This window comes from Oxyura jamaicensis, chromosome 1 (genome assembly GCF_011077185.1).
Source record: "Oxyura jamaicensis isolate SHBP4307 breed ruddy duck chromosome 1, BPBGC_Ojam_1.0, whole genome shotgun sequence".
Taxonomy (NCBI): domain Eukaryota; kingdom Metazoa; phylum Chordata; class Aves; order Anseriformes; family Anatidae; genus Oxyura; species Oxyura jamaicensis.
The window spans coordinates 81,319,805-81,343,976 of record NC_048893.1 but is presented as its reverse complement, the minus strand read 5'-3'; the positions used below and the strand labels follow the sequence as shown (position 1 = coordinate 81,343,976).

At 38.6% G+C, this 24,172-nt stretch overlaps 1 protein-coding gene across 1 annotated transcript in view; it reads right to left on the bottom strand.

Moving 5' to 3' along the window:
* The window catches only part of KPNA1 (karyopherin subunit alpha 1), a 55,724-nt gene that overhangs the window by 30,925 nt on the left and 627 nt on the right, over positions 1–24,172 (bottom strand). Inside the window, exons 2-6 of the mRNA XM_035314335.1 lie at positions 12,211–12,344; positions 9,948–10,055; positions 8,003–8,102; positions 7,328–7,422; positions 6,080–6,211 (exon numbers count right to left, since the gene is read on the bottom strand). Of these exons, the coding sequence (XP_035170226.1) occupies positions 6,080–6,211; positions 7,328–7,422; positions 8,003–8,102; positions 9,948–10,055; positions 12,211–12,339 (564 nt within the window). The 5' untranslated portion in view covers positions 12,340–12,344. The remainder of the gene's footprint in view (positions 1–6,079; positions 6,212–7,327; positions 7,423–8,002; positions 8,103–9,947; positions 10,056–12,210; positions 12,345–24,172) is intronic.

The following is a 24,172-nucleotide window of genomic DNA, read 5'->3' as shown; positions in this document are numbered from 1 at the left end:
AATTCCATTGGCTTTTCATGCAATGTTGGACAACCTCTATAGTTAGCAACAGTAAAACGCAAGTTTTCTAGAGTAACACTGAGCTATATGGTGCATTCTGTGAATAAGCTTGCTTTCTGACAACTCTCCACTTCTCACAGAATAGCTGAGATTGGAAGGAACTTCTGGAGATCATCGGGTCCAACCCCCCTGCCAAGCAGGGTCACCTAGAGCACATTGCACAGGATGGCATCCAGGTGTGTTTTGAGTATCTTCAGAGAAGGCGACTCCACAACCTCTCTGGGCAACCTGTTCCAGTGCTCTGTCACCCTCACAGTAAAGAAGTGCCTTCTCATATTCAGCTGGAACTTCCTGTGTGCCCATTGCCTCTTGTCCTGTTGCTGGGCACCACTGAAAAGAGTCTGGCCCAATGCTCTTGACACCGTCCCTTCAGATATTTGCACACATCGGTAAGATCCACTCTCAGCCCTCTCTTCTGCAGGCTAAACAGGCCCAGCTCTCTCAGCCTCTCCTCATATGACAGACACACTAATCCCCTCATCATCTCAGTTGCTTTCTGCTGGACTCATTTCAGTAGCTCCATGTCCTTCTTGTACTGGGGAGCCCAGAACTGGACACTACTGTGGCCTCACCAGGGCTGAGCAGAGAGGGAGGATCGCCTCCCTTGACTTTCTGGTAACACTCTTCTTAAATGCACCCCAGGATACCATTGGCCTTCTTGACCACAAGGGCACATTGCTGGCTCATGGTCAGCCTGCTGTCAACCAGCACTCCCAGGTCATTCACCACAGAGCTGCTTTCCAACAGGGCAGACCCCAACCTGTACTGGTTATTCTTCCTTAAGTACAGGACAATGCACTTAACTTCGTTGAACTTCATGAGGCTCTGTTCAACTCTCCAGCCTGTCCTGGTCTCTCTGAACGGCAACACAGCCTTCTGCTGCATCAGCCACTCCTCTGTTTTGTGTCATCAACAAACTTGCTGCGGGTGCACTCTGTTCTGTCATCTATTCATTGATGAGTAAGCTGAACAAGACTGGACCCAGCACTGACCCCTGGAGGAAACTGCTAGCTACTGGCCCCCAACTAGACTGCACCACAAAGAGAAACCATCTGAGCTCTGCCATCCAGCCAGTTCTCAGTCCGCCTCACTGTCCACTCATCTATCCCACACCTCCAGAGTACGCCTATGAGGGTGTTATGGGAGACAGTGTTGAAAGCCTTGCTGAAGTCACAGTAGACAACATCCATTGCTCTCCCCTCATCTACCCAGCCAGTCATTCCATCCATATGATTTCCCTGGATTCTGAAGGCTCTCAACCACTTATTTCATTAGATGTTTGAATACTGACACCAAGAGCTAAGCCAACCGCCAACTGTGCATAGAGTCTGGGCCTTTCTGTGGAGAAGAAATATTATGAATCAACACTTTCCACTCTTGGCTGCTGACACGAGGAAACAGATCTAATGCTAGGATGAAGACAGTGAAGATTAGCTTACATACAAATGCAACTGGATTAGTGAACACATGGAAGGACACCAGAGGGGCAAGAAATGACTTCTACTATGCCCCAACAGAGAAAACACCTTTCTTTCAGGAGCTAGGCTGGTCGTACTTCCTTGTTACTGGAATATGATGCAAATAACCAGAGAAAGTATCTCATTCTCATGCCTCAACTGTTGTTTTTTTTTTTTCCCCTGATTTTGATTAAGACCTATTTGACCTATTTTGATTATTAAGACCTTTGATTATTAAGAACAGATCGTGGATACCAGACTCACAGGTCACCTCTGCCAAACAGTGGTTACTGAAAGGAACAGTGATAAAACTAGAAATGGAAGAATACTGAGGGAAAAACAAACTGGTTGCTTTAGCTGAAAACATACACATTCCCAAAGGACAGCAGGGCAGCTGAGGGTGTTCCTGCTACCTGCTACCCTTCTGCAAAGCAGAATGACAAATCTGTCACTGAAAGATGATTTCAAGAACCTCAAACATGGAACATAATGTTTTGTATGTTTTTTGAAGGAAATTCTGTGTTTATCAAGGGAACTCAAGCTGACAACTGGCTTTTACATATGCCTGCACTAAAGGACTTTCAGGACAGAACTGCAGCTAAGCCTGCACTGAAGCTACATCAACTTTAAAAGCACGTCTAAAGGGCTGTGATAAAGTCCTTAAATACTAATAACTTCAGGCTGGCATATCTAAATTTCTAGATGCATTTTGAAAGAAAAATAACTTGTAAGTAGAAGAAGGTTAGGAGATATGCCATTGACTAAATTTAAAAAAAAAAAACAGTATACTAAAAATGGAGAGGGGGTGAAAAAGGGATAAGGGTGGGGAGAAAGGAGAGAGAGAGAGAGAAAGATGTAGTCAATAAGTTTTTTAAAAATAATGGAGATGAAGCATCTGCAATAAAATCGGTTTCTTTGGAAGGAAAATAGTTTGACCATTAATTACAGGGAATACCTAAGAAAGGCTGTTACACAACCTGAAAAAGGAAATGGAAGAGTTTAAAGGATGGTAGAGTAATTAAATGTCAGCCTACATAGCTTAATGGGAAACATATCATATAAAAAGTTATAAACAAAGTTATAAAGATCCCTGACTGACGTCTCTAAGACCATTTAGTAAGACCATTACTTAGAAAAGTCGCTCACTGACTTCTATAGACCATTTAGTATCACACCAGACTCAGAAACTAGCACATGCAAAAACAGTGCAATACATTCAAACTGGCCTACAAATATGAAGAAAACTGTTGGAAGAATCATGATTAGATAAGGTAAACTGTTATGTGGTTCTGAACCACTGCTAAGGGAAGTTTTAAATTAAAAAAAAAATCAATGGTGTGAGCCTATTGAAGACAAAAGCAGTTTATAATGATTAGCCATTAAGACAAATTAAATCATAAATGAGTAATTCTCAATTTATACTATGACACATATTCAAAACAGTATTACTACTTAGATTTCCTTCCAGAGAATTATTTATCACCTAGTGCAAAGAATGATTTACTAAACACAGCCTTCAATGTTCCTTTTTCTCTTCCTACTTTACCATATGGTTGTATGCATGACTTCTGGCTTGCATGTCCTAAACACAGCTTTATTCTCTGTGTTTTCCTGTAAGTTTATAGTTTCTTGCAAGAGTGGATTGCAAAATAACCATCTTCACAGTTCTGCTGTGAGACAAGATAAGAATCAAAGGATGATTACAGGGGAGAAAACTATGGCCAAAATGGTCAATCTTCTAATTTTGGAAATCTAGTCAGAGATATCCAGAACCAGATCCATTCAAAGAATAAAAAAAATCTAATTGCAAAATTCACTTGCAAAAGTGTCAAGTTGCACGTAACTACAAAAAGAAATGTAAATATTTCACATTGAGTGTTCTAAAATGGCATAACTAGTATCCACTTACTGAAAACTGATATAAGCAAATTTTTCAGTATTAGACACTACATGGCAGATACATTTATCTCAGAAAGCTGAAAGCTCCTTAATTATAAGAATCTCTGCCTTTTTCATCTACTACAATGTGTTCCAACTTTAACAAAAAGTGCACAGTGTAACAATTAAAAGCCTCCTTTACTACCCACTGATCTGTAACTAGGGCAACAATCCGTACACATGCAGAATGAGATGAGAGTTCCTAGGAAAAACACTGTGCAGTTGTGTACTTAGTGCTCTTCTGTAATGTAGAAGTACAAGAGGTAACATGTATGTGCCTAATGCCTTTATTTTTTATTAGATATGACAGTGAAGGATTCTTTTTTCTTTTAAAAGCTGTCAGAAAGAATGGGTTTTTGTTTTTTATCTAAGCTGACCTGAATTAAACATGGTCACATGGTCTGAACTTTTGGGTAGACCTGTGCGGTGTCAAGAGTTGGACTTGATGATCCTTAAGGGTCCCTTCCAACTCAGGATATTCTATGATTCTATGATTCTAAACCAAAAGTCAGCAGTAAAGCAGGGCTGCAACCTCTACCCCTGCAGCACAGAAACCCTTTATGAAAAGGTGTAGGTAACACTGCAGCATTAGCTTCTCTAGCACAGTTTACTACAAAAAGCAAGGTACTGGTAGTCAGACTTACTGATGACAGACAGATCACGGATTCAACTCCTGAACTGTGTAGAAAAATATTTTTCAGTAGCTATACCTGACTCTGCCTGCAATCTGAACCTTAATATGTCAACAGTTTATTGGAGTCAGAGAGGGACTAAACTGTAACCCCCCCGCCCCCAGCACTTGTGTTAATTCACACACATCTGAAGGCTGAAAGCTGCACAACTCATTCTAAAGCAGGTTGGATCTTCCCACCTGCCCTCTGAACATCAGCAAGGATGACACTAACAACCTAACAAAAAGTTAGCTCTTACACAGGAGACCATTAGAAGTAAAAAATGTACTAGCCCTTACTACACTCAGTGCACCAATCATTCTGCAAGAACAGCACTTTACAAGCGATGGTCGGATCTGTAAAGTAATGCCACCCCCCAAAAAACAGACTCTAAAAATTAGTTTTTATATCATATAGCCAAGTCTGCATAGCTTTTCACACAGGCAGAACATGGCATCTCTACCATTTCGGGAAGCTCCCTATCGCAACCACATTCTCTTTAAACATCTTTGCCAAAATTATTCAGCCTGAGACAGGCCATTGAAAACTGAAAGTTACAGAGTGGAAAGCTACAAGCAGCTGGAAAAAAGTGTCTGTCTTGTGTAAAATGTTAGGCAACCTTAGGTATGGGTGGCACATTCTGTGCCAGCTATAAGATAGAAAGGCAAGTTACACAAAGCGATCCAATACTTTTGAGTCGGACTCCTCCAATCATGCATCTCAATACAGCCAAATGCAAGGTCAGACATCTAGGAAGAGAGAATAGAGGGCACACTTACAGGATGGAGAACTGAGCCCTGGAAGTCAGTGACTCTGCAAAGAACAACGGATCATATTGGATAATCAGCTTAACCTGAGCTCACAGCAAGCTTCTGTGGCAAAGAGCCCTCAAAGACATCTTGGATATATATGCAGGGAAGAATCAAGTTGAAGTTAATATTAGGTACCATCTCTGCAAACAGCATTGATGGAGCAGCACTACTTGGAATAACCAGTGCTTGTTATTTCACCACCACAAAAAGATACTGAAACAAATGTTCAGAAAAAGATCACACACACACCAAAAAAAAAAGAAATATCCTTAATAAGAATTAAGATTTTAATTCCATTTGCTCAAGAAAAGCTTAAACTATCATCTATTATTAGCTATAGGAAAGAAAAATAACAGAGCAAACACCTGGACCCAAAGCTAGACAAATTTATAGAGATTTATATATAAAAGTTAGAGTTACGAATTGCTGAAAATCTGTTAATCAATATGATTAATATTTCACCATCTTAAGTACTTAAAGCAAGATTAGATGTCCTTTAAAAATCCTACATAGTTCAAACAGGAGTTATGGCCCTCAAGTGGAAATTACTTAGTCAAGTGTTTGGTCTGTGCTTTATACTGATCCCTTTGGGCCTTAAAGAATATTAATCTACTTTGTAAGAAAGGCATTCAAGCTGAATTTATGGATCAAGATCACATTTATTCTTTCACATCAGCCCAACTCCCACAATAAAAACCATCAGCTTAGTAAACTACATTGCTTCACCGTCTTTTTCTGACAACATCCAACAGACTTACAGCATGCTTAATCACACTTTTGCCTCCTTTTCCTACATTTTAAGAGAACCGATTCCCATAATGTTTTATCTTCAGGAGTAACACACACGATCTTTCCATCTCTAAAGTGATTTTTAAACAAGGTTTCTTGAATTCCTCAGTAAGCTGAAACATATTAACTCGGTAGAGATCGAAATGCATTACCACATTGGCTGTAGTTAAACATATTTCCAGAAAAACAAAAAAGCAACATTGGCATCTTAAACACAGGCTAGGTAGAAAGGGACTCTTGTGCAAAGCTGCCAAACAATACAGTTTCCTCTAAAGCAATAGGTCTTTTATTAGTCTTGTACACCTTTTGGTAAAAAAAAAAAAAAAAAAAAAAAAAAATTCTTAATCTCTACCTGTTCCTGTACATCTTCAAACTCAGAACTAAGCAGCTCTATGAAGATGGGGACGGCTCCTGCTTGGATCACTATTCGAGTTTGAAGGGAATTTCCCGAGGCAATATTTGTCAACACCCATGCAGCTTCAAACTGGAAAACAAAGTACAGAAGAAAGTTTACTGGGACTCTTCTGTGCTACACCAAAATGATGACTGTGTGTCCTTTTTAAGTCCATTTTTTACTGGATATTCCATTGACAATACAGTAGAAGCCTGTAGCACAAAGACTCAAACAGTTTCATGTTAACCAACATATAAGAGTTTCCACATTCAATCCATCATACAAACAGCATGTGGGGAAAAATACTTTGGATACATATTCTTAGTTACTGTCTACATACTCCTCAGAAATAGCTAGCAGACCTTCAGAATTCTGCTGGTCTTAATTTGAAAAGTAATTCCTATAAATTATATCTTTCCTCTATTTTTTAAGAAAAGGAAAAAAGGAAAAGTCCTTTTTGAGTATTTCCACATACCAAAATTTTGATATTGCATGGCATTAACAAAGTGTTGCCTTAACGCCTTTTCAAAGAATATCACTTTAACCACGCATTTTGAAAGAACATTGATTTAACCTACATATTGTATTTAGCAGTTAACTATTAATGTTTTCTTTCATTAGAGGATCAATTTCCTCCCATTTTATACTAGCCCAGACGAAAGATTTCTTACCAGAAAAAATGGATAGCTGAAAAAAAGACAAAGTTCCAAGAAGTTGGTCCAGAACAAATTAACCACCATTGCAGCAGACAATTTAGTTTTTCAAACCAAAGCAAGCAAGTTGCAGGGTTTCTATGTTTATCATCATATATTTAAACTTTTTAGAATTTAATGAAAAATTTAAGTCATAATTCTGAAAATTTGAAACTGTTTTCAGTTGTTACAAAAGGTTAACAATACAGTTTAGTTTAATAGCTTTTCCTTCTGAGACCACATTTCAAACAATTTTTGTTACACAAGAAAGTCAGTGTAAATGCTCCATATTAGCCACCAAACAACGTAACTCAGACCTCTCTCTCTCTCCTGTACCTATCAGAGGCCTAGAAATTGAATTTGTCTTGAAGAAACCCTCAATATAAAATAGCTGCGTTATCCTTGTGAAGAACAAGAGAAGTATAGCTCATTAAGCAAAGTACTGACATTTTCTACTTGATTTACATCACCAAACATCTTCATAATACAGAAAGACATATTCATATTTGTATACCTGCAATGTACAGTTTTCTTTCCGTTTGAGGAACTCCACAAACCTTGCCACCACTCCTGGTGTGCTTATGACTTCGTCTATTGGGGGATTTGGTTCTATTTAAAATAAAATGCAAAGTTAAATATATTCATTTCTTTGCTGGGGATTTCCCAAATTACTGCATCAAAATATCAAATGGCATGTTGACTGTTCTTTCCTGAGAGTGTTAGTTTCCTGTAACAACTGCTTTGCCTATATTAAAAGGTGATAGATTCATATCTATCGAAGGAAGTCTCCAGCTTGAATTTTGAAATAATAAGGTAACACAATTCAAAACAGTAATGTACTCAGTAATGTAGGCACACAAACGTGACAGCAGCAGATCTGCAAAGTCACTTTGGCACACAGGTGCAGAGCTCAACTTCTAGAAAGCAGCATATGTGAGCCATAGAGACATTGCCCACAATACTTTAAGTTAGAGATCAGAGATCGCATCTGCATCACTTAACACTTTTAGAGATTTCAAGAGCAAAAGCAAATATTAAATACATCTAGTTGGCATTTTGCAGAACAACACTGTTTGGATGAAATTCTTCATCCAGACATTTCTGTATGAAACAATCTTCATTGCTATTAAAGTCAAAATATATGCCATGGACTGTTCCACATTCTTCTACAAGTAATTTCAGCCCTTACCTTTAGAAAGAAGTTTTCGGAATTTCTGAGTGGCTGAAAGCTGCTGTTCTGGACTATTGGAGAAAATCATTTCAATCATATCAGCCGTAATGACAGCACTCTATGGTTCAGGTAGGAGACAGAATGAAAGCAACAGAGAACAAGAGAAAAAGAAAATTGGGGATTAATGAGGGAAAGGTTAGAATATTTGCTAAAATGGTAACAAGTTTAACTCTTATTGAGCAAAAACCTAGATAAGAACCAGTATGGACAATGAGTCATCATACATGTGCAGCTACCATAAGTATAAACATACTTGAGAGTAGTTTTTCTTCCTGGAAGCTCACATTCAGGTTTTACTCAAGTTATGCCATAAGAAGTCTTCTCATAATCTCTCACAGGTATTCTCTCCCCTTTTCTCTTATCTCCCTCTCTCTAGAATAACTGTAAAATTGTCAGCTTTAACAAAAAGTAGTTTAAATTAGAATAGCAATTACTGTTATGCAAGAAGAACACTGATTATGCTATTGTTTGGATATCTGCAACATGTACATTGTGAGTCATTCTCTTACACCAAAATGTACAGGAACTGTCATTTTAAAAGCATTGACAAAAAATGCTTGTCATCATAATCAGACAGAGAATTAAGTTTTTCACAATACTGATGGTTTCCACTAATACGGCTAAACTAAATCAGTGACCTTTCTTATGCCAGGTAGAATCTGACATCGTTTGATTTGATCCATGCAAATCCATGAAAGGGAAGTTGTTTTTTTTTCCCCTCTTTCTGATTCAAATCCTTCTATAGATCACATCCAGACCCCTAACACATAGGAAGATATATGACAGTAATGAAAATACTTGAGCTTTGTCTGTACTTTTACAACCCAGTAATAAAACAGAATAAATCTAGATTTTTGTCACACAAAACAGAGAGAAGGGAAACAAAACATGCAGTACTTTTAGAGCTTTCCTTTTTCAGCCCCAACTCTTACGACCCTGAAATTATTTATATTTAAAATGCTATTCTGTGTAAGATTGCCTTTCCTTACTTTTTACTATCTATTTAGTTTGTATTTTCACACAAATAATTAAATGGTATGTAGGACTCATCTGATGTATTAAGACTGTCTTGAAGAATAAAACTATATATTCCACTAGTTATCTACCACATTATAGGCATTTCTCTTGAGTAATTTTCAAGACTGGTCTAACCACCAACAGAAATCAAAAGCAGCCTGATTTCCATCAAAGCATATTATGAACACAAAAACAAATATAAAGATCAATGATCAAACTTTACAGTCCACGCTGAGTTCTATTTTTCTTTATCCTCTCTGTTACAGCCTGAATCCCTTACTATTTTCCTTTCCAGGGGGAAGACTGCAGTAAAGAAATTGAAAAAGCAGAAAAAACTAAATTTCTACTAAAAGAAGGCTTTCCTGCAGGACAAAATTCTAGCTTCGAAAGGAGTTCAAGGATACTTGCAGATAGCTAAGCAGGTCTAGCTATGTTTCCAACATCCTGGTCTAAATTTCTGCCACTTGAATGTTTGCTAACGGAGATTTCCAGTCAGCCTCTTTTTACTTTCCAAATTGCAAGAACGTATTGACTCATTTGTACTTCCATGTTTCAAGCATTATGAGTTTCATATTTAAAAAAATAAACAACTCTGGACAGAAGTTGACAAAATTACCCACAACGGTCAACAGCAAAACCAAGAAGTGATCAGCCTGATTGGAACAATGCTATTTTATTTCATTTTCTTGAAGGCATATCCAGTGAGCAACCACTCACTCTATCCATAACATAATATGTTTCAGGTCAGTTCACTGATACAGGTGTTTGCAAGTTGTCCATAAGCTCTTTGAGTTTTCCACGATTTTATGCAATTCTGCTCCCCTCAAGTCACTGCATGAGGGACCTGCTCAGTTTCATTGAACAATATTCCTGTCTCAACACTTACAGAAGTCATCTCCATGTTGTTCATCTGAGCCTCATGGAAGCCACCATCTGACATAACTTCCTCCTCCGCTTCCTCTTCAGCTGTTGCAACATTTCGTCGTTTAAACAACTAAAGAGAAAAAATATTTAATAAAAGCAGTACAGAACTGAGAGCCAACATAAACATGACATGTCATATTATGCACAATATAAATTATATACAATATCACCTGAAAAGAAGCTAGTATAGACTAGCTGTAGTATAGAGCCTGGGACTTCTCTGAACTATAAACGGACACAATTTAGTAACAGAGTAAATGACCACCTTAATGTGCTGGAATATTAATTCCTGCAATTTCTGAAAAAATCCTCGCTGGTACTCCCTTCTTTTTTTCCACTGCCCACTCTCCACCTACCAGCTACCTCTAGCTTCCAGACAATTGGTTTCTTGCCCTCCCCAAGGTTAGCAGGGGAGGGTCACGCTCAAATACCTGAAAAATTGCTGTGTGTAACAAATCCCTGTAGAACAGGTACTGAGACTGATAATTGAGTTACTGTGGAAAAGAGAAGACTTTGGAGGATAATCACTTGAGAGTGGTCTAAAGATATGATACTGGGATGAATGGAATTTGGTTGCTTTCACATAAAGGAGGTAGACAGAGATGTCATTAGGAGAGCGAGAGAGGCTGAAGCTTCTCAGTCCAGCTGTCTCACTGGAAGAAACATTAATGACAAGATAGACTGAGGAGTGCAGCGTGGCCTGTCAGGTTCCTCCTCTGAGTTCAGGAAATAAGACTCCAGCACTGAGCCATGTCAGATTTGCACCACTAAAGAGGGAAGCCAAGACAAAGCCCTGACACCAGCCTGCTGCTTATTTCTCTCAGTCTTCACTGGGGAAAAAACAGTATGCAAAGCTGGTACATTTACATCAGCCCCAGTTCAGTGACAGGCATCCTTGTGAAGTGCTGTTCCTTCCAGGCTAATGGACAATATGCCCACCCAAGCTTTTCAAACATTGCTCAAATATAAACCTAAGCCAAATTTTACATGTTGGCAGTTTATGCAAAAATTCATAGACTTGAGATTGTTTTTTGTGGGATATAAAGCCAAAAAGGGGGGGAGGGGAGGACTTTGAACAAGCTTCAATAAAAGGTCAAAAGATTCTCCCCACAGAGGCTGAAAATGCAAAATCAATGCTAAGACAATAAAACAAAGAATATATTAAAAATATTAGAATACAAACCTGAGTATAAATGAAAACAAGCAAGTCAAAGAGTAAAGCAGGTTCCATCACATAATTAAACCACAGCTCTAACTAGCAGATGCAATGTCAGCTCTGTCATCCTCAATGCCAGTCAAGCATCCCACTGACGCTCCCATGTGCCAAAGACATAAAAATAGAAGTACCTGCACATTAGGTTTGAAACTGTTGCAGTGGTAAAGGAACATAACAAATAACTGCTTGCAGCTCCACTCCCACTGCACTATCTGTCCAGATAGGTCCTACAATTTTCTTAAAGAGAAGTACTACTACGCTTTATTTAGCCAACCTGTGGTAATCAGGTACAAGGGAGGTCAGAGGCACAGATAAGAGATTCCTAAAATGACTTCTTCATTTTCCTAATTTAGTATCAGCTTTACAGATAAGACCGAGTACATTCTGTACTACCACTGGTCTGGAAATACTGCCAGTGGTTCCCGAATAAAACCACCAACAAGAAATCTTGCAATTCCTTCTCAGAATTCTCCCCTAACTAGAGACTTTCCTTGAAAGTGTCTAATATTGACACTATGAAAAGGATATTAAACGGAACAGATTACAGACTTGACCTACCATTCCAAACCTAAGCATGTTACTATCTTTGTTTTAACTCAACATGGATTAAAAGGGTTTCCTTTCCTTTCACCTTACCACTGTTTAAATACAGATTAGAGTCACCACAACTCAGCTAGCAGAAAATATAAGTTTAAAAAAAAAAAAAAAAAAAAAAAAAGGAATTCCTCAGCTACCTCCACTGCAAGGTCAGACAGCTTTCCAGAAATCACCATTATTTCTAAGCTGCTCTGGTCAATCTTACACTTGAGAGAATGATGAGCACTCGCCACGTTTCATACTCCCTAAAGAAGAGGCAGTCAAGTCTGCAAGTGACTGATTTCAGACTGACTACATGTGAATTTGAAGGGCAAGAACAATCAAGAGGCTTGAGAGAAGCAAAGAACGAGAGACAGTGCAAGACACAAATGTTGAATGACTGGTTACAGTTATCACAACTGTAGTACAGTACCTGCTCCTCTCTTTTTTGCTTCCGTAGCTGAAGACCCTCTTCCTCCCGCCTGCGGCGCATCTCATCAGGATTCAAAGATTTGTTCTTGTAGCTCTTCAGTCGGAAATTCTCTTTTCCTGAGGTCGTCATGATTCCTTTACATTGCAATTAAAAACAGAATCAGTCATAGAACAATTACTCTTCAACAACACATCTGCTTATGGTCTGTCTCCATCTCTACAGAACCTCTCCATGCACTTCCAGCCACTGCCTCCCTATAACCTGTCACCTAACTTCCAACAACTTGGAACACGTAAAATGAGTTGACATAATTTATACTTCAGTGTGCCATTTTTTCCCCACATCAGACCACCCATCTTTAATTTTACTCTTTGAGGCTGCAAGATATAAGTGAACCATTTTATTAAGAAGGAACTGAGATTCATAAGGTAGAGGATACAGACTGGGCTAAGAAGAAAGCTACACTAATAGATCTTAATATTTCTCCCTACAGGGAATTAACAGTTTCGCTCAGAATTGAAGTCATCTTAGCTCCTTCTTCGCTTAATTCACTTTGGAAGTCAGTACAGAGGCTTTCCACACTACAAAATTCACATTTTAAATTAATTCGACACTATCCCATGTTCCTTCTATCCAGACAAGACCTACAAGAAAAATTAAATGGAGACAGACGCATTTCAGGTGAGGATGGTTTAACCACTCAACAGACTTGCTTCTGCAAAGAGAAGTGCCATTCTTACCCCTCTTCCTCACCCCCAATCTCACTGCAATCCTATTACTGTTTATACAGAAGAACCTTTTTGAATCTATTATTTTCAAGTGCCAGTTTATATAATTCAGTAGATCAAAATTAATATCAACTCATGACAATTTTCACATGTATAAGGATGCACTTTGGAGTTACTTAGCATAAATCAATAGCTGTAAAACTGAGTAGAAAGACCTCCCTTAAACCAAATGGGCTGTGGATCAGGTCCCTATGCTCCACTCTGCTGCTACTTCTGGGGCTGTTCAGCCTAAAGGAGAGAAGACTCTGGAGCGATCTCATTACAGTTTTTTGGGACTTAAAGGGGACTTACAGAAAAGACAAAGAGTGACTCTTTGATCCATCAGATAATGACAGGACAAAGCAGAATGGTTTTAAACCAAAAGAGGAGAGATTTAGACTAGAGTTTAGGAGGAAACTCTTCACTCAGAGGGCGGTGAGACATTGGAATAGATTGCCCAGAGAGGTTGTGGATGCCCCATCCTTGGAGGTGTTTAAGGCCAGGTTGGATGAGGCCCTGAGCAACCTGATCTAGCATGTGGGATCCCTGCCTATGGCAGGGGGGTTGGAACTAGCTGATTTTTATGGCCCCTTCCAGCCCGATCCATTCTATGATTCTCTTAGATCTCCCCTTTAAATCCAAACAATGTTAGGAACAGAATTCTAAAATATCTCAGTACTTCCATGAATCTTCCTGTGGGTACAGAATGCACAGTATGTTGTAAATATTTGAAACTCTGTAATACAAATTTTAGGAAACTATACTATGTATAAAGTGGCTCTTCAGGACTTTTAAATGTCTCTTTCAAATGCCCTAACGTGTTGTATTAGATACGCTACCCACTTCAAATTCCGTAAGCACAGAATCACCAGGTGACAAATGATCTGTTGTGCACTTTGTTTTAAACTGGAGCAACGCAAGCGTACAAAAATTCTCAACAGCTTTGGTTACCTTTTTAAAAATATATCAGATGTGTAACAGAGTCTACTCTAACCTTCTCTTCTTTCTGTTAGCACAAAGAGTTTTAAGAGATTAAAAACAGCGGATAGCCAAATGCCTTTCTTATTAGAGCATCTTTTCAAAGTTACTGATACCTGACAATCACGTACAAAAATTCTGATGTTCAGAAGACATTCCAGGTATCCTTTCAAACTGTGTTCTGCTAGGCAAAATTTGAACACTGCTAATGAACACAAAACTACTGCATTCAAGACCAGCCAGTCACAGACAGCACTGAATGCAACATGAAAGACTGATCACATAGGTAATTCAGCAGCCTAATTCTGCGGTAAAGACTCTTCCTAAAATAGCTTCTTTTTAACTGAAAATCCTACAAAACCATAGTCCCAGAAATCCAGAAGTTCCCTACATCATTCTTAACAGCTACATTCTTCCCTTGTGACTATATTCTTCATGTGTTTAGGTGTCTAAGCTTAAAGTTTTCACGTTTCTTTCAATATGCCTGGCAATAACATTTGCTTCCTGTTTTTAGGTTTTTCAAATGACTACAGCCTGCACAGTACACTGAAAAACTATCTGTGGGAGCCCTGAATTTTTACTGCTTTAACTGTTAACATACAGGCCAATAAATACTCAGGCTGAGTATAGAGTATCTCGTTTCTAAACATTTTGGAAGACATTTTATATATTTTAGAGTCGAGAAAATGAACTCAAATACCAGATGGAAGAACACAAGCTAAAAGGACACATCTAACAGGAGAAAAAGAAAAAGAAAAAAAAAAAAAAAAAAAAGAAAAAAAAAAGCCTTGTAGCTACCCTAGTCAATCTGCCCTTGAACATAAACACAGGCATACACAATAGCCCAGATAAAATCTCCGGCCTCCTGTGACATTACTAATCATTCTGCGCTTTTATCTGAAACATCTTAAACTCACAAGATTAGATTTGCCTTCACTGGGGATTTCAGGACTTCCATAGTCCTGTAATCATTTCACATTCTCGCTTTCAGTCCATAAAAGTTCACAGTTTATAGAAATCCTTGACATTTATCATCTTCAATTCTTATCACTAAATTTCACCTCATGACTATTATGCAGTCCTTCCATATGATGTCCAATGTTTCTAAATACCAATGACGTAATCCAGCTTCATCACCAACAAGTTTCCTTATCATACTCTTCTTCCTCATACATATTTTTTCCTTGTTTATCTTCATCTCCCACCTTAATATGTTAGTTCCTTTCAAATTTGCTTCTGGCTTTGAGGAAATAACCTTCATTTAGCTCTATCAGCCTTCACATAGCTCTATTAGCCTTGCCCTGTTGTGTTACGTATCAGCTTTATTGAAAATACAGGCACAGCTTTTATTAGTTTACTATTTGAATTCTGACTTTACCTCAACTGCTCTACCTAATGGCTTCACATTTCCTTATTCTCTTTTATGTTTAGAACTTAAGAAATATTACATTCTCTACAAGCTTTAGCTGTAAATTTTGGCTAAGCTTATTTCTTACTTCCAAGACAAAGTAAGATTTTGCTGACTAACCCCCTTTATTTTCTGAGCAATCAGTACACTTAAAATCCTTTCACAAGCGTATTGCATATTACATTGGAGTAAAATCTCCTACAAATTCTCACCAAATAACCAGGAAGACAGTTTTTCCAATTAAAGGCAGAGAAATCAAGCTGCCTTCAGCACTGAGAAGTTCCCAAATTCAACTATTAATGAATTCTGTAATTATTTCATAGTAGTCCCTAACGAGTAGCAAATCAACAAAATTGCAACACGTGGCCATACAACCAGTTTATATCTCTGCCTGATTTGTATAGTTATTCAATCCAAAGTTATTTTCTAAAGGGTTCTATAATACCCTCAGTATCTCCTAAAACTCAGTCTAAAGTAACATGGTTCTTCTGTTGGTTCCCTGACCACTGGTGGAAAATTCTATGACCACATTCAGGACTTCATCTACCCCACATCTACTGCTAGCATCTTTAGACCTATTCAGTGTGAGCACACTTTTTTTATCTTTAGGAATGAAAATAAAATAATGTTATGTTGGTCATTGCAGTCACCCAAGAATTATTTTCTATAAAGATCCTTTTCCATTTTTCAGCATGTAGCCTTTCCCCCAGACTAAACCAGAGAGGGAAATACTTCTCAATCATCTCCAGCAGTTTTGTTGCAGCTTAACTGAAAATCTTTCAATGGTCACTTTAAATTCGCCCATGGCGAGTTCTTCATAGTAAATCCTGGATCTTCTCTGAACTATCAAAATTAATGCTCCTTCTGGTGAAGGTCTGTGGTGGTTGTCATGGAAATGTTCCACGAATCTCTTCTTTCCTAAAGATAGCATAGTATTTTCCACATTTCTGGATACTCCTGTCTATAGATACAAATCTTCGGTGATCCAAGGAGGAGTTTTTCAGGATGTACTCTTTTTGTGCAGCACCAGCCCAACCCCGTAGGACCCCCTCTTCAGTTTAGCTACCATGAAAAAAATAATTTTTAATAAAATGAAAAACTACCATCTATTCCTTAGTGTCTGCATTCACTAAGGAAACTGCTTCTTCTGCTGATCAAGACAAAGGCCACACCAAAAGTGGAGGTGATCAGAGCACTAATTTCTAGGAGCAAGGAAAAGTACTGCATTTCTCCTTGCTGGTCAAGTCAAAGAATTTCAGTTTGCACTGTGAAATGTTGTCGCTTATTGCGGACACCTACCTTGTCCCAAGCAATCATCTATACAGGGACAAAAAGGAACTCCCTGCCTTCTTGAATCAGGTACCAATCATCTAAAAGAGGGACAAAAACTAACTTAAATCAGGTATCACTGTCACTAGAATTACAGACACCGCGAGAAGGAATGCGACATGACTAACACTCTTGGCTGCTCCGACCATCAGAGATTTTTGGTTACTCAATGGCTCTGCCACAGGACTCCACGCACCCGGGAGAATTAAAGTTTCCTCACACTTGTACTTCTTAGTATCATGCCAAACACCTATAGAACAGCCTGTACAGATGTCCTAGCAATTCACTGACCTCTGATTACAGGATGTATCACCTTCTGATGCTCTTAATGAGAGACTGGGAACATATCCATTTTTTTTAAAAAAGCATCTACCCTGAATGCAGCACCTGGTTATTCATTACTCTCATCAGCCGACAAATCCAACATTTTGACCATGTTTTTTACCCACAAAATACTTATTTTAGAAAGCCTTGCTATTTTGCTTTCTGCCAATTTGAAGGCAACAGGTTCAATATACTGTTAGAATTATTTAAATATTTTGGAAATAAGCTGTCAGCTTTCTTGCAAGTGACAGAAAACTTCATAGTACACAGACATATAGACATAGTCGTCATAGTAAAACCACAAGTAATATGTGGCATATAATGATACAAATACTACCTAGGGATTAATGCTATTTCCCCGGAAAAACTTTTATGCACTATCCTACATTTGACATCATGCCAGAGATGAAATAACATCCAAGTCTCACCATTGCTGACAGAGTTATCTGAGGAAAAAAAGAACATACAGAATATCCATAGACTGACATCTCTATTCACTGCCACCTCCTCTTGCTTGAAAAACTGTCATTGTGGTGAGGCTGTATCTGCTTTTTTTGTTAAATTATTAGACAAAACATACTAGAAGCCAGAAGTCTATGGAATTACCATCAGTAGAAACAGGCATTAATTTCCAGTTTCCAAAGTCTTCAGACTCCTGTAAAGCTCAGGACAACTAGAGGAAAGTATATTTAACTAAGCTCCAAAAAGCTATTCTTCAAGCACAACACAGCCAATTTCTAAAACCTTAGCTTAACTTTCTCCAGCTATAAAACAAAATTGCAAAATGTGTCTCACAAGCGCTATAAAATGAAGTTAGACTATTTGTAAAGACCTGCAAAGTAAGTTTTGATGATGATGGTTCAAACACTAGCACTAAGTAGGAAACAAGATGATCGTGTGAAATGTTCTGTGGCTTGGGAAAGCTGCAGCAGCAGACAAGCCCTACTGACTAGAAGGAATGACAGACCTCAGCGTACGTAGAACAGCAGGGACGCACACTCCTACAGCAGACCTCAAAGGGACAAGCAGGAAGCACCTTCTGACAGTCAAGAGGTCAAAAGATTACAGGAGCTTCAAATGCAACATAACATTCATGGTTAAATTGGGATTGAACTTAAAGCCTTGAAACAGGGTTCAGAGTCTTAGAAATCCGTTGTCAAAACATGGAAGTAGCAAGGGGATTTCATCATGGAATTCCTGCCTGTCTCCATTTCTTTCAAATCTGCATTATTACGCACCAATTAATTTGCTTCCATAGAATCAGAGAACCGTTTAGATTGGAAATGACCTCTAAGATCATCCATCACCAGTTAATTCACAATTGCTTCTGTCCTAGCAGCTTTATAAATCTGTAAGATAATAAACCAGGTATTGATCTACTTCATCTACAGTAAATACACCATGTTCTAGCTGTTCTTTGGCCATTTTGCAAGTTTGGCTGCTACTTGCCCAAAAGAAGCTCAACCGTAAGCCAATTATAACAAAGGCTGAGAAGATGCACAATTGTGCACAATATGAAACATCAAATTACAGACTAATTAAAAAGCTCAATATTGACTGTTATGCTAATATAACAGACATGCTCAAAAGCAAACAGAGACAGAAAATAGACTACATTTTATGGACAATACTGAGAAGACCTGATGTCAATTTTGTAGGGATGTCACATTTCAAGGACATCTCATCTTCCACGAGAAGAAAAAAAGGCAGAAATAAAGTGAAAATGTAATAAAATAAAAACAGAAATACAGAGGTGTTTTTGTGAAACAACTAAACCTGAAGGGTCAATTTAATGTTTCCAGGTAGCCTTCAGTAATATCTTCTGCACTCGCAAAAGCATGGATGGGGTTGCAGATTATTTTTTCTTTTTTTTTAGATGTCCCCAAAGTTAGGAAAACATCAGCTTGCCAATCCCTAATCTTCCTTTATCACACTGAAAAACACACAGAAACATACAAAAAAAAAAAAAAAGAAAAAGAAAACAAGGAAGCATACTCACAGTTGCAGCAAAAGGACTAACAGAATTACTTGGCACTTAGTGCTGTCTCAAAAGAGATCAGAGATCTGGCGTACCAGCCTGGACTACTTTTTAAGTGCACTGACACCCACAGAACTGGTCACTTAAGCCAATCTTAAGAAGTTTAATGATTACGTTTTTGTGGTGGGTTTTTTGTTGTTGTGTGGTTTTGCTTTTTAAATAGGCAACACTGGAGAGATTAAGTAGTAGGGCATTTATGAGGTTTATTAGAAAACAGTTTTACCAAAGAAGAAAAAAATAAGATATATGGACGTAGTATACCTAGTACTCCACTGCAGATACACTATCACCAAGTTATTTCTGATGTGGTTTTAGTCCCATTTTTTAAAGGTCCATTTTGACTTAATGAGGCAACAGGTACAGCTTCCAAAGTCTTGGAAAGCTTTTAATTTGAACGAGGGGGCCAAAAAAACACTCACTCTTAAAGTCAGGGGAACTTAAAAGGAAAACACCTACACATTTATTAAAAGGGCCTATCTGATTTGAGTAACAAACACGGATTTTTTCTGCTGCATTCAAAGCCATTGCAGTGCACACAAATGTGTTTAAATGAATGCTGATTTCTATAAACCCAGAGCGAACAATCAACCAAAAGTTCCCACAAGCCATAAAACAAAGCAGCTAGTGATGGGGAATTAAACTTTTCAAACACATCGGATTATACTAACATTAAAGAAATAACTTCATACTAACATGACCATGTACATGAAACAACGAAAGTGACTACTCCTATGCGTCATGTTAAAATGCAATGCTTTTCTTGTAAAGCAGAGATTCATTTTTATTTTGATTAAGATTACAGCACATCCTCCCCACACTTACTGAATGAGCTGACCCACAGTTTATCTTTTGTCTTTTCTCTAAAAACTGGGCCATTTGAATAGCCCAACAGCCAGCTATATAATTTGACAGTTGTCTGATGGAAAAAAGTCATCCTAAAATTTCTAATTTGCCCTGAACGTTCTTTGCAAGAGAACAAGTATGAACCTTTCAGCATTTCATACCATGAAAATCCCATACGTTCTTAAACAAATTAGGTTAAAAAATAAACTACATGAAGTTTAATTTGTAGTTTCAAGCAGCTTTATTTGGGGTTGTGAGTGACCACAGGCACTGAAACAAAACCTCTCTCTTGTATCCCCTGATGACAAATTTGCCTTCGACAAATTTATTGGTTGCTGTGACTCAGCATTATGAAAGGTATGAAATGTGCCCAAAGCTCTTCCGGGTAATTGGACACCAATGGCAATTGTAACAGCACAAAATAACAGTAAGCCAAAATTCTGCAGAATGCGTACGAGCTTTGGACATCAGCAACTGAAAGAGTTGCATAATACAGATGTATCAGCTACACCAAGCCAATGCACCCAAGAACTTTAAAGCCTGATGATGCCAGCTCTGCCTCCTGTCATTGGCACCTAGCATCCCTCCTACCAACTGCTCCTAAATCCAATGAACACGTTTCCTTTCTGATCATTTAATTAAAAAAAAAAAAAAAAAAAAAAAAAAAAACAGTAAAACGAGAACATACAGACAGTTAAACAGGTGACCATGTATGCGTTAGCTACAAAGGAGTCCTATATCTTTTAAGAGGCAAGTTCATCCTGCTTCATATTACTTAAAAAAAAAAAAAAGAAAAAATAACAGTTTAATCATAATGACAAAATTATTATCTGACACCTCTTAGAGGCACTTTGTGTTTTTTTTGCAACCAAAGAGTGGTTTGTTCACCAAATGACATTTTCATACATCAACAGGTGCATTTTCTGTCAGGTGTAACCTCAGCACTAGTTTTAGTAGGCTTACAATCCTTTCTTTGGAGATAAAGACATTCAGGATGTTTAGCCACAGGGTATTTAATTCCAAAGCCAGCAACTCTTATCATCTCAACATCAAACCCAGATTGTAAAATAAAATAAATCCTTGCTCGTCAAACTGGTTAGATTCTCACAGAACACAGAATTCTCCTGCTGAGCCTGGCGAGCAGCCCAAACTACCAAATAAAAGCAGGAAAAGAAAGAATAACTATTCTAGATCATAGTTTCAGCAGTTGTTGACTAGCTAACTTTTAAATCTTATGAGATACTCTTACAACTCAGTGTGTTATTCTCTGTATACACCCAGGAACACAGTCCTGTTTCTTTCAGTTCTAATGCTTTTAGGTTGTCTCCTCGTGACACTGAGCATTAATTATGTTTCTAGAAAGTATTAACTTCATAGCGATACAAGATTTATTCTGTAGTATTGAACTCCATTTACCCCTCTACTGCATGAATGGATACATAGAAACAGAAAAGTTACGTCTGATTCACCACTACTTCCTACCACTTCTTCATACACCTACTACTACTGACATACTTCTTAAACCCAACATTTCTGGTGAAAGGAAATTCACTGTCCACCACCTACCTAGACTACCTCTTTTTTTCTTCATAATATATTACAGAATTCACACAATGCTTAATACAGTCTAAGGCATTCATGAGGTGGCATAATATGACTTCCAGTCCTATTGCTCTGCAGCTTTTCTACATACTGGAGATCCTCAGCAAGTGTTCTACGCTCCTTTTTGCTGTTTTTACAGAGTTCAAAACAATTCATAAGCACTGATATTTCTGTGGGTCTTGCATCTTGCTTCTATCGTTTTGTATCATGAAAACCCCACACTCGTGCCTTCATATAAAATAGACCGGTTTAATCCATTACTCACTTGACTTCAAAAGTTTTAATAGACTACAGACACTTTTTTTCTTGAGAGCAGAAAAAAATGACTTGCTATCATATCATTGTCTCTTACCTCTGAAGTTTATGCAGGGATTTTTTTTATCTCTATTATTGTGTTATTTAAACAAGGAGTTTTGCTATGTTTAGTGTCCTTGTATGAAGCTGAATAATTTTCATATCAGTTCATCTTTAGTTCTTGTTCTCTGAAAGAAGAGGTGGTCTGGTCTTTCTAACACATTGTTTGTCTATTACATCATTCCAGAACCTCCTGTTCGGATACTTTAACCTCTCATAGTGTTTTCTCAAATGAGTAATTCCTTCAATGTCTTATATTTTTCTTAACTTGCTCCTAGCCTATTAGGCTCCTCTGCACGCTTACTCTCTTTGGCTGTCTGAAGTATTTAAACAAATCGACTAAATTTAGCTACTTACTGCTGCTGTTTCATTTTTACTCATGTTTCTAATTTAAATTAGAACCAATAAAATACAAAATTGTGATGTGAATCATGGTTAACTGTTGTATGTTATACTTTTTTATATAAATTTGATTTTCATTTTTCTGGAGGGCACTGTTTTGGCGCCATTAATCTCACACCTCTTTTCACAATTTTTTCAACCTTTACAGTCACCTTTAAAGGCGGTTTCCTTTTGTGTTCTTAAGGACATGAGTTAGGCCCATTTTCTCCTCCAAGACATGAAAAACATCTGAGAAAAATCCACAGTCTCAAGAAGAAAGAGACAAAGACATCAAAGCAAGCCTCCTATATACAAAGAGTCTAAAATAAAACATACCATTCTGTTCACTTCAACTTATTCAACAGAAGAAAATAGGAAAAGAAAGAAGCACGGTACGGAAACACTGAAGCTGTAATAAAACTGTCAAACAATCCAGTTAAATAAGCATTGACGCTTAAGTGTCTATAAAGAGCATTTCAGGAACTTTTACAATATCTGAAAAGTTTAATGGTTTTTGTTTTAATAGTGTCTTTTGTCAGTGCTGCTGAAAGGAGCTATTGCTGCCTTTCCCTTTCTAAACTGGAAGGCCCATGACTTGCTCAGTAACCAGCACTGAGCTCGGTGCACAGACAGGACAGGACCACCAAGGCAAGCCAGGCCTGAACACTTCAACACTGGGAACGCATCAGGAAAAGCCAGTGGATGGCACACCGATGGCAAAGGGAAACGTCCTGGTACAGTGCTGGAACTAGAGATGGGATGTGACAAAGGCTCTGTTCAGAAGCCTCAGGGGGGAGTTACAGTCTCAGTAACAGCGATATTCTCTTGGAGCTGAAGCATTACTATAACTCTCTGAAAAATTCTGGCAAGGGACCTCACTGTGAGAGCCTCTACCTCCCACATCATCTTACTACGTTACCACGCCTCAAGCTACTCTTCATTTCCCCTGTGCCTATGGGCACATCTCAAGCACAATTAAAAGGTGCAACTGTAGTTGGAGTAGAAACAAAGCTGCTTTGAACTAGCTCATTCATGTCAGTGCAATGCGTTAACGCACCAGGGAGTGCAACATAATAAAAACCAGGACGGACATAGCAAAGCTTCGTTTGATTCAAGCTATTAATTGTCGTACGGTTCCAGTATATACAAAATAGCTTTCAAATAACTAGCTGCTGGGTGTAAAGTCGCAATCCATCTCCGGATAGCCCACAGACACATCCCAACTTGTGGAGTCTGTCATTAGCGTTAAGCAGAATATATGTCAGGGAACAACAAAAAAAATCTAGAGAAACAGAAAGTTGAATAAAAAAGATGAGGAAACTACTAAATGCGACCATTTGGGAATTCTGCAAAAACAGTAGCTCAATATTTTCACAGCTCACACCGTGTATTTCCAGCCTGGAGTTTCAGTTTTCATTAAACGCCCTCAAGAGGCAAAGCACAAAATCATCACCACATGTATCCTCGTACGAGGGAGACAAATTTAAGGATTATGAATGGGGCGAGCTCCTGCCGATTACACGGTCTCCAGTCGCAGGAGAGCTGCGAACGGAGAGCGACCGCGGCCAGAGAGCGAGCACAGGGCAGCATCACACGCAGGGAAACAAAAAGCTAGCGCTGGAGCGACCTAAGGATACGAAGTCATGTTTGTAAAAAGAAGAGACAGGTGTTGTAAGATCAGCCCAGATCACCGAGAGAAGACTAATAATAAATGAATAAGCGAGGGACGGGCTGCGGAGGCACGCGGAAGCCCCCTGCCCCACGAGGCCGGGCGCTGCCCCTCTCACAGCCCCGTCCCACGAAGGGAAGCGGGGTGCCGGGGATGCCGGGGCACGATCGCGGCCGAGCGCCCACTGCTGCGCGGCTCTGCCCCGGCCGGGCCCAGCCCGGTGGCTGCCGCCGGGCTCCACGCGCGGGCCTCCCGCCGGGCCCGCCCCG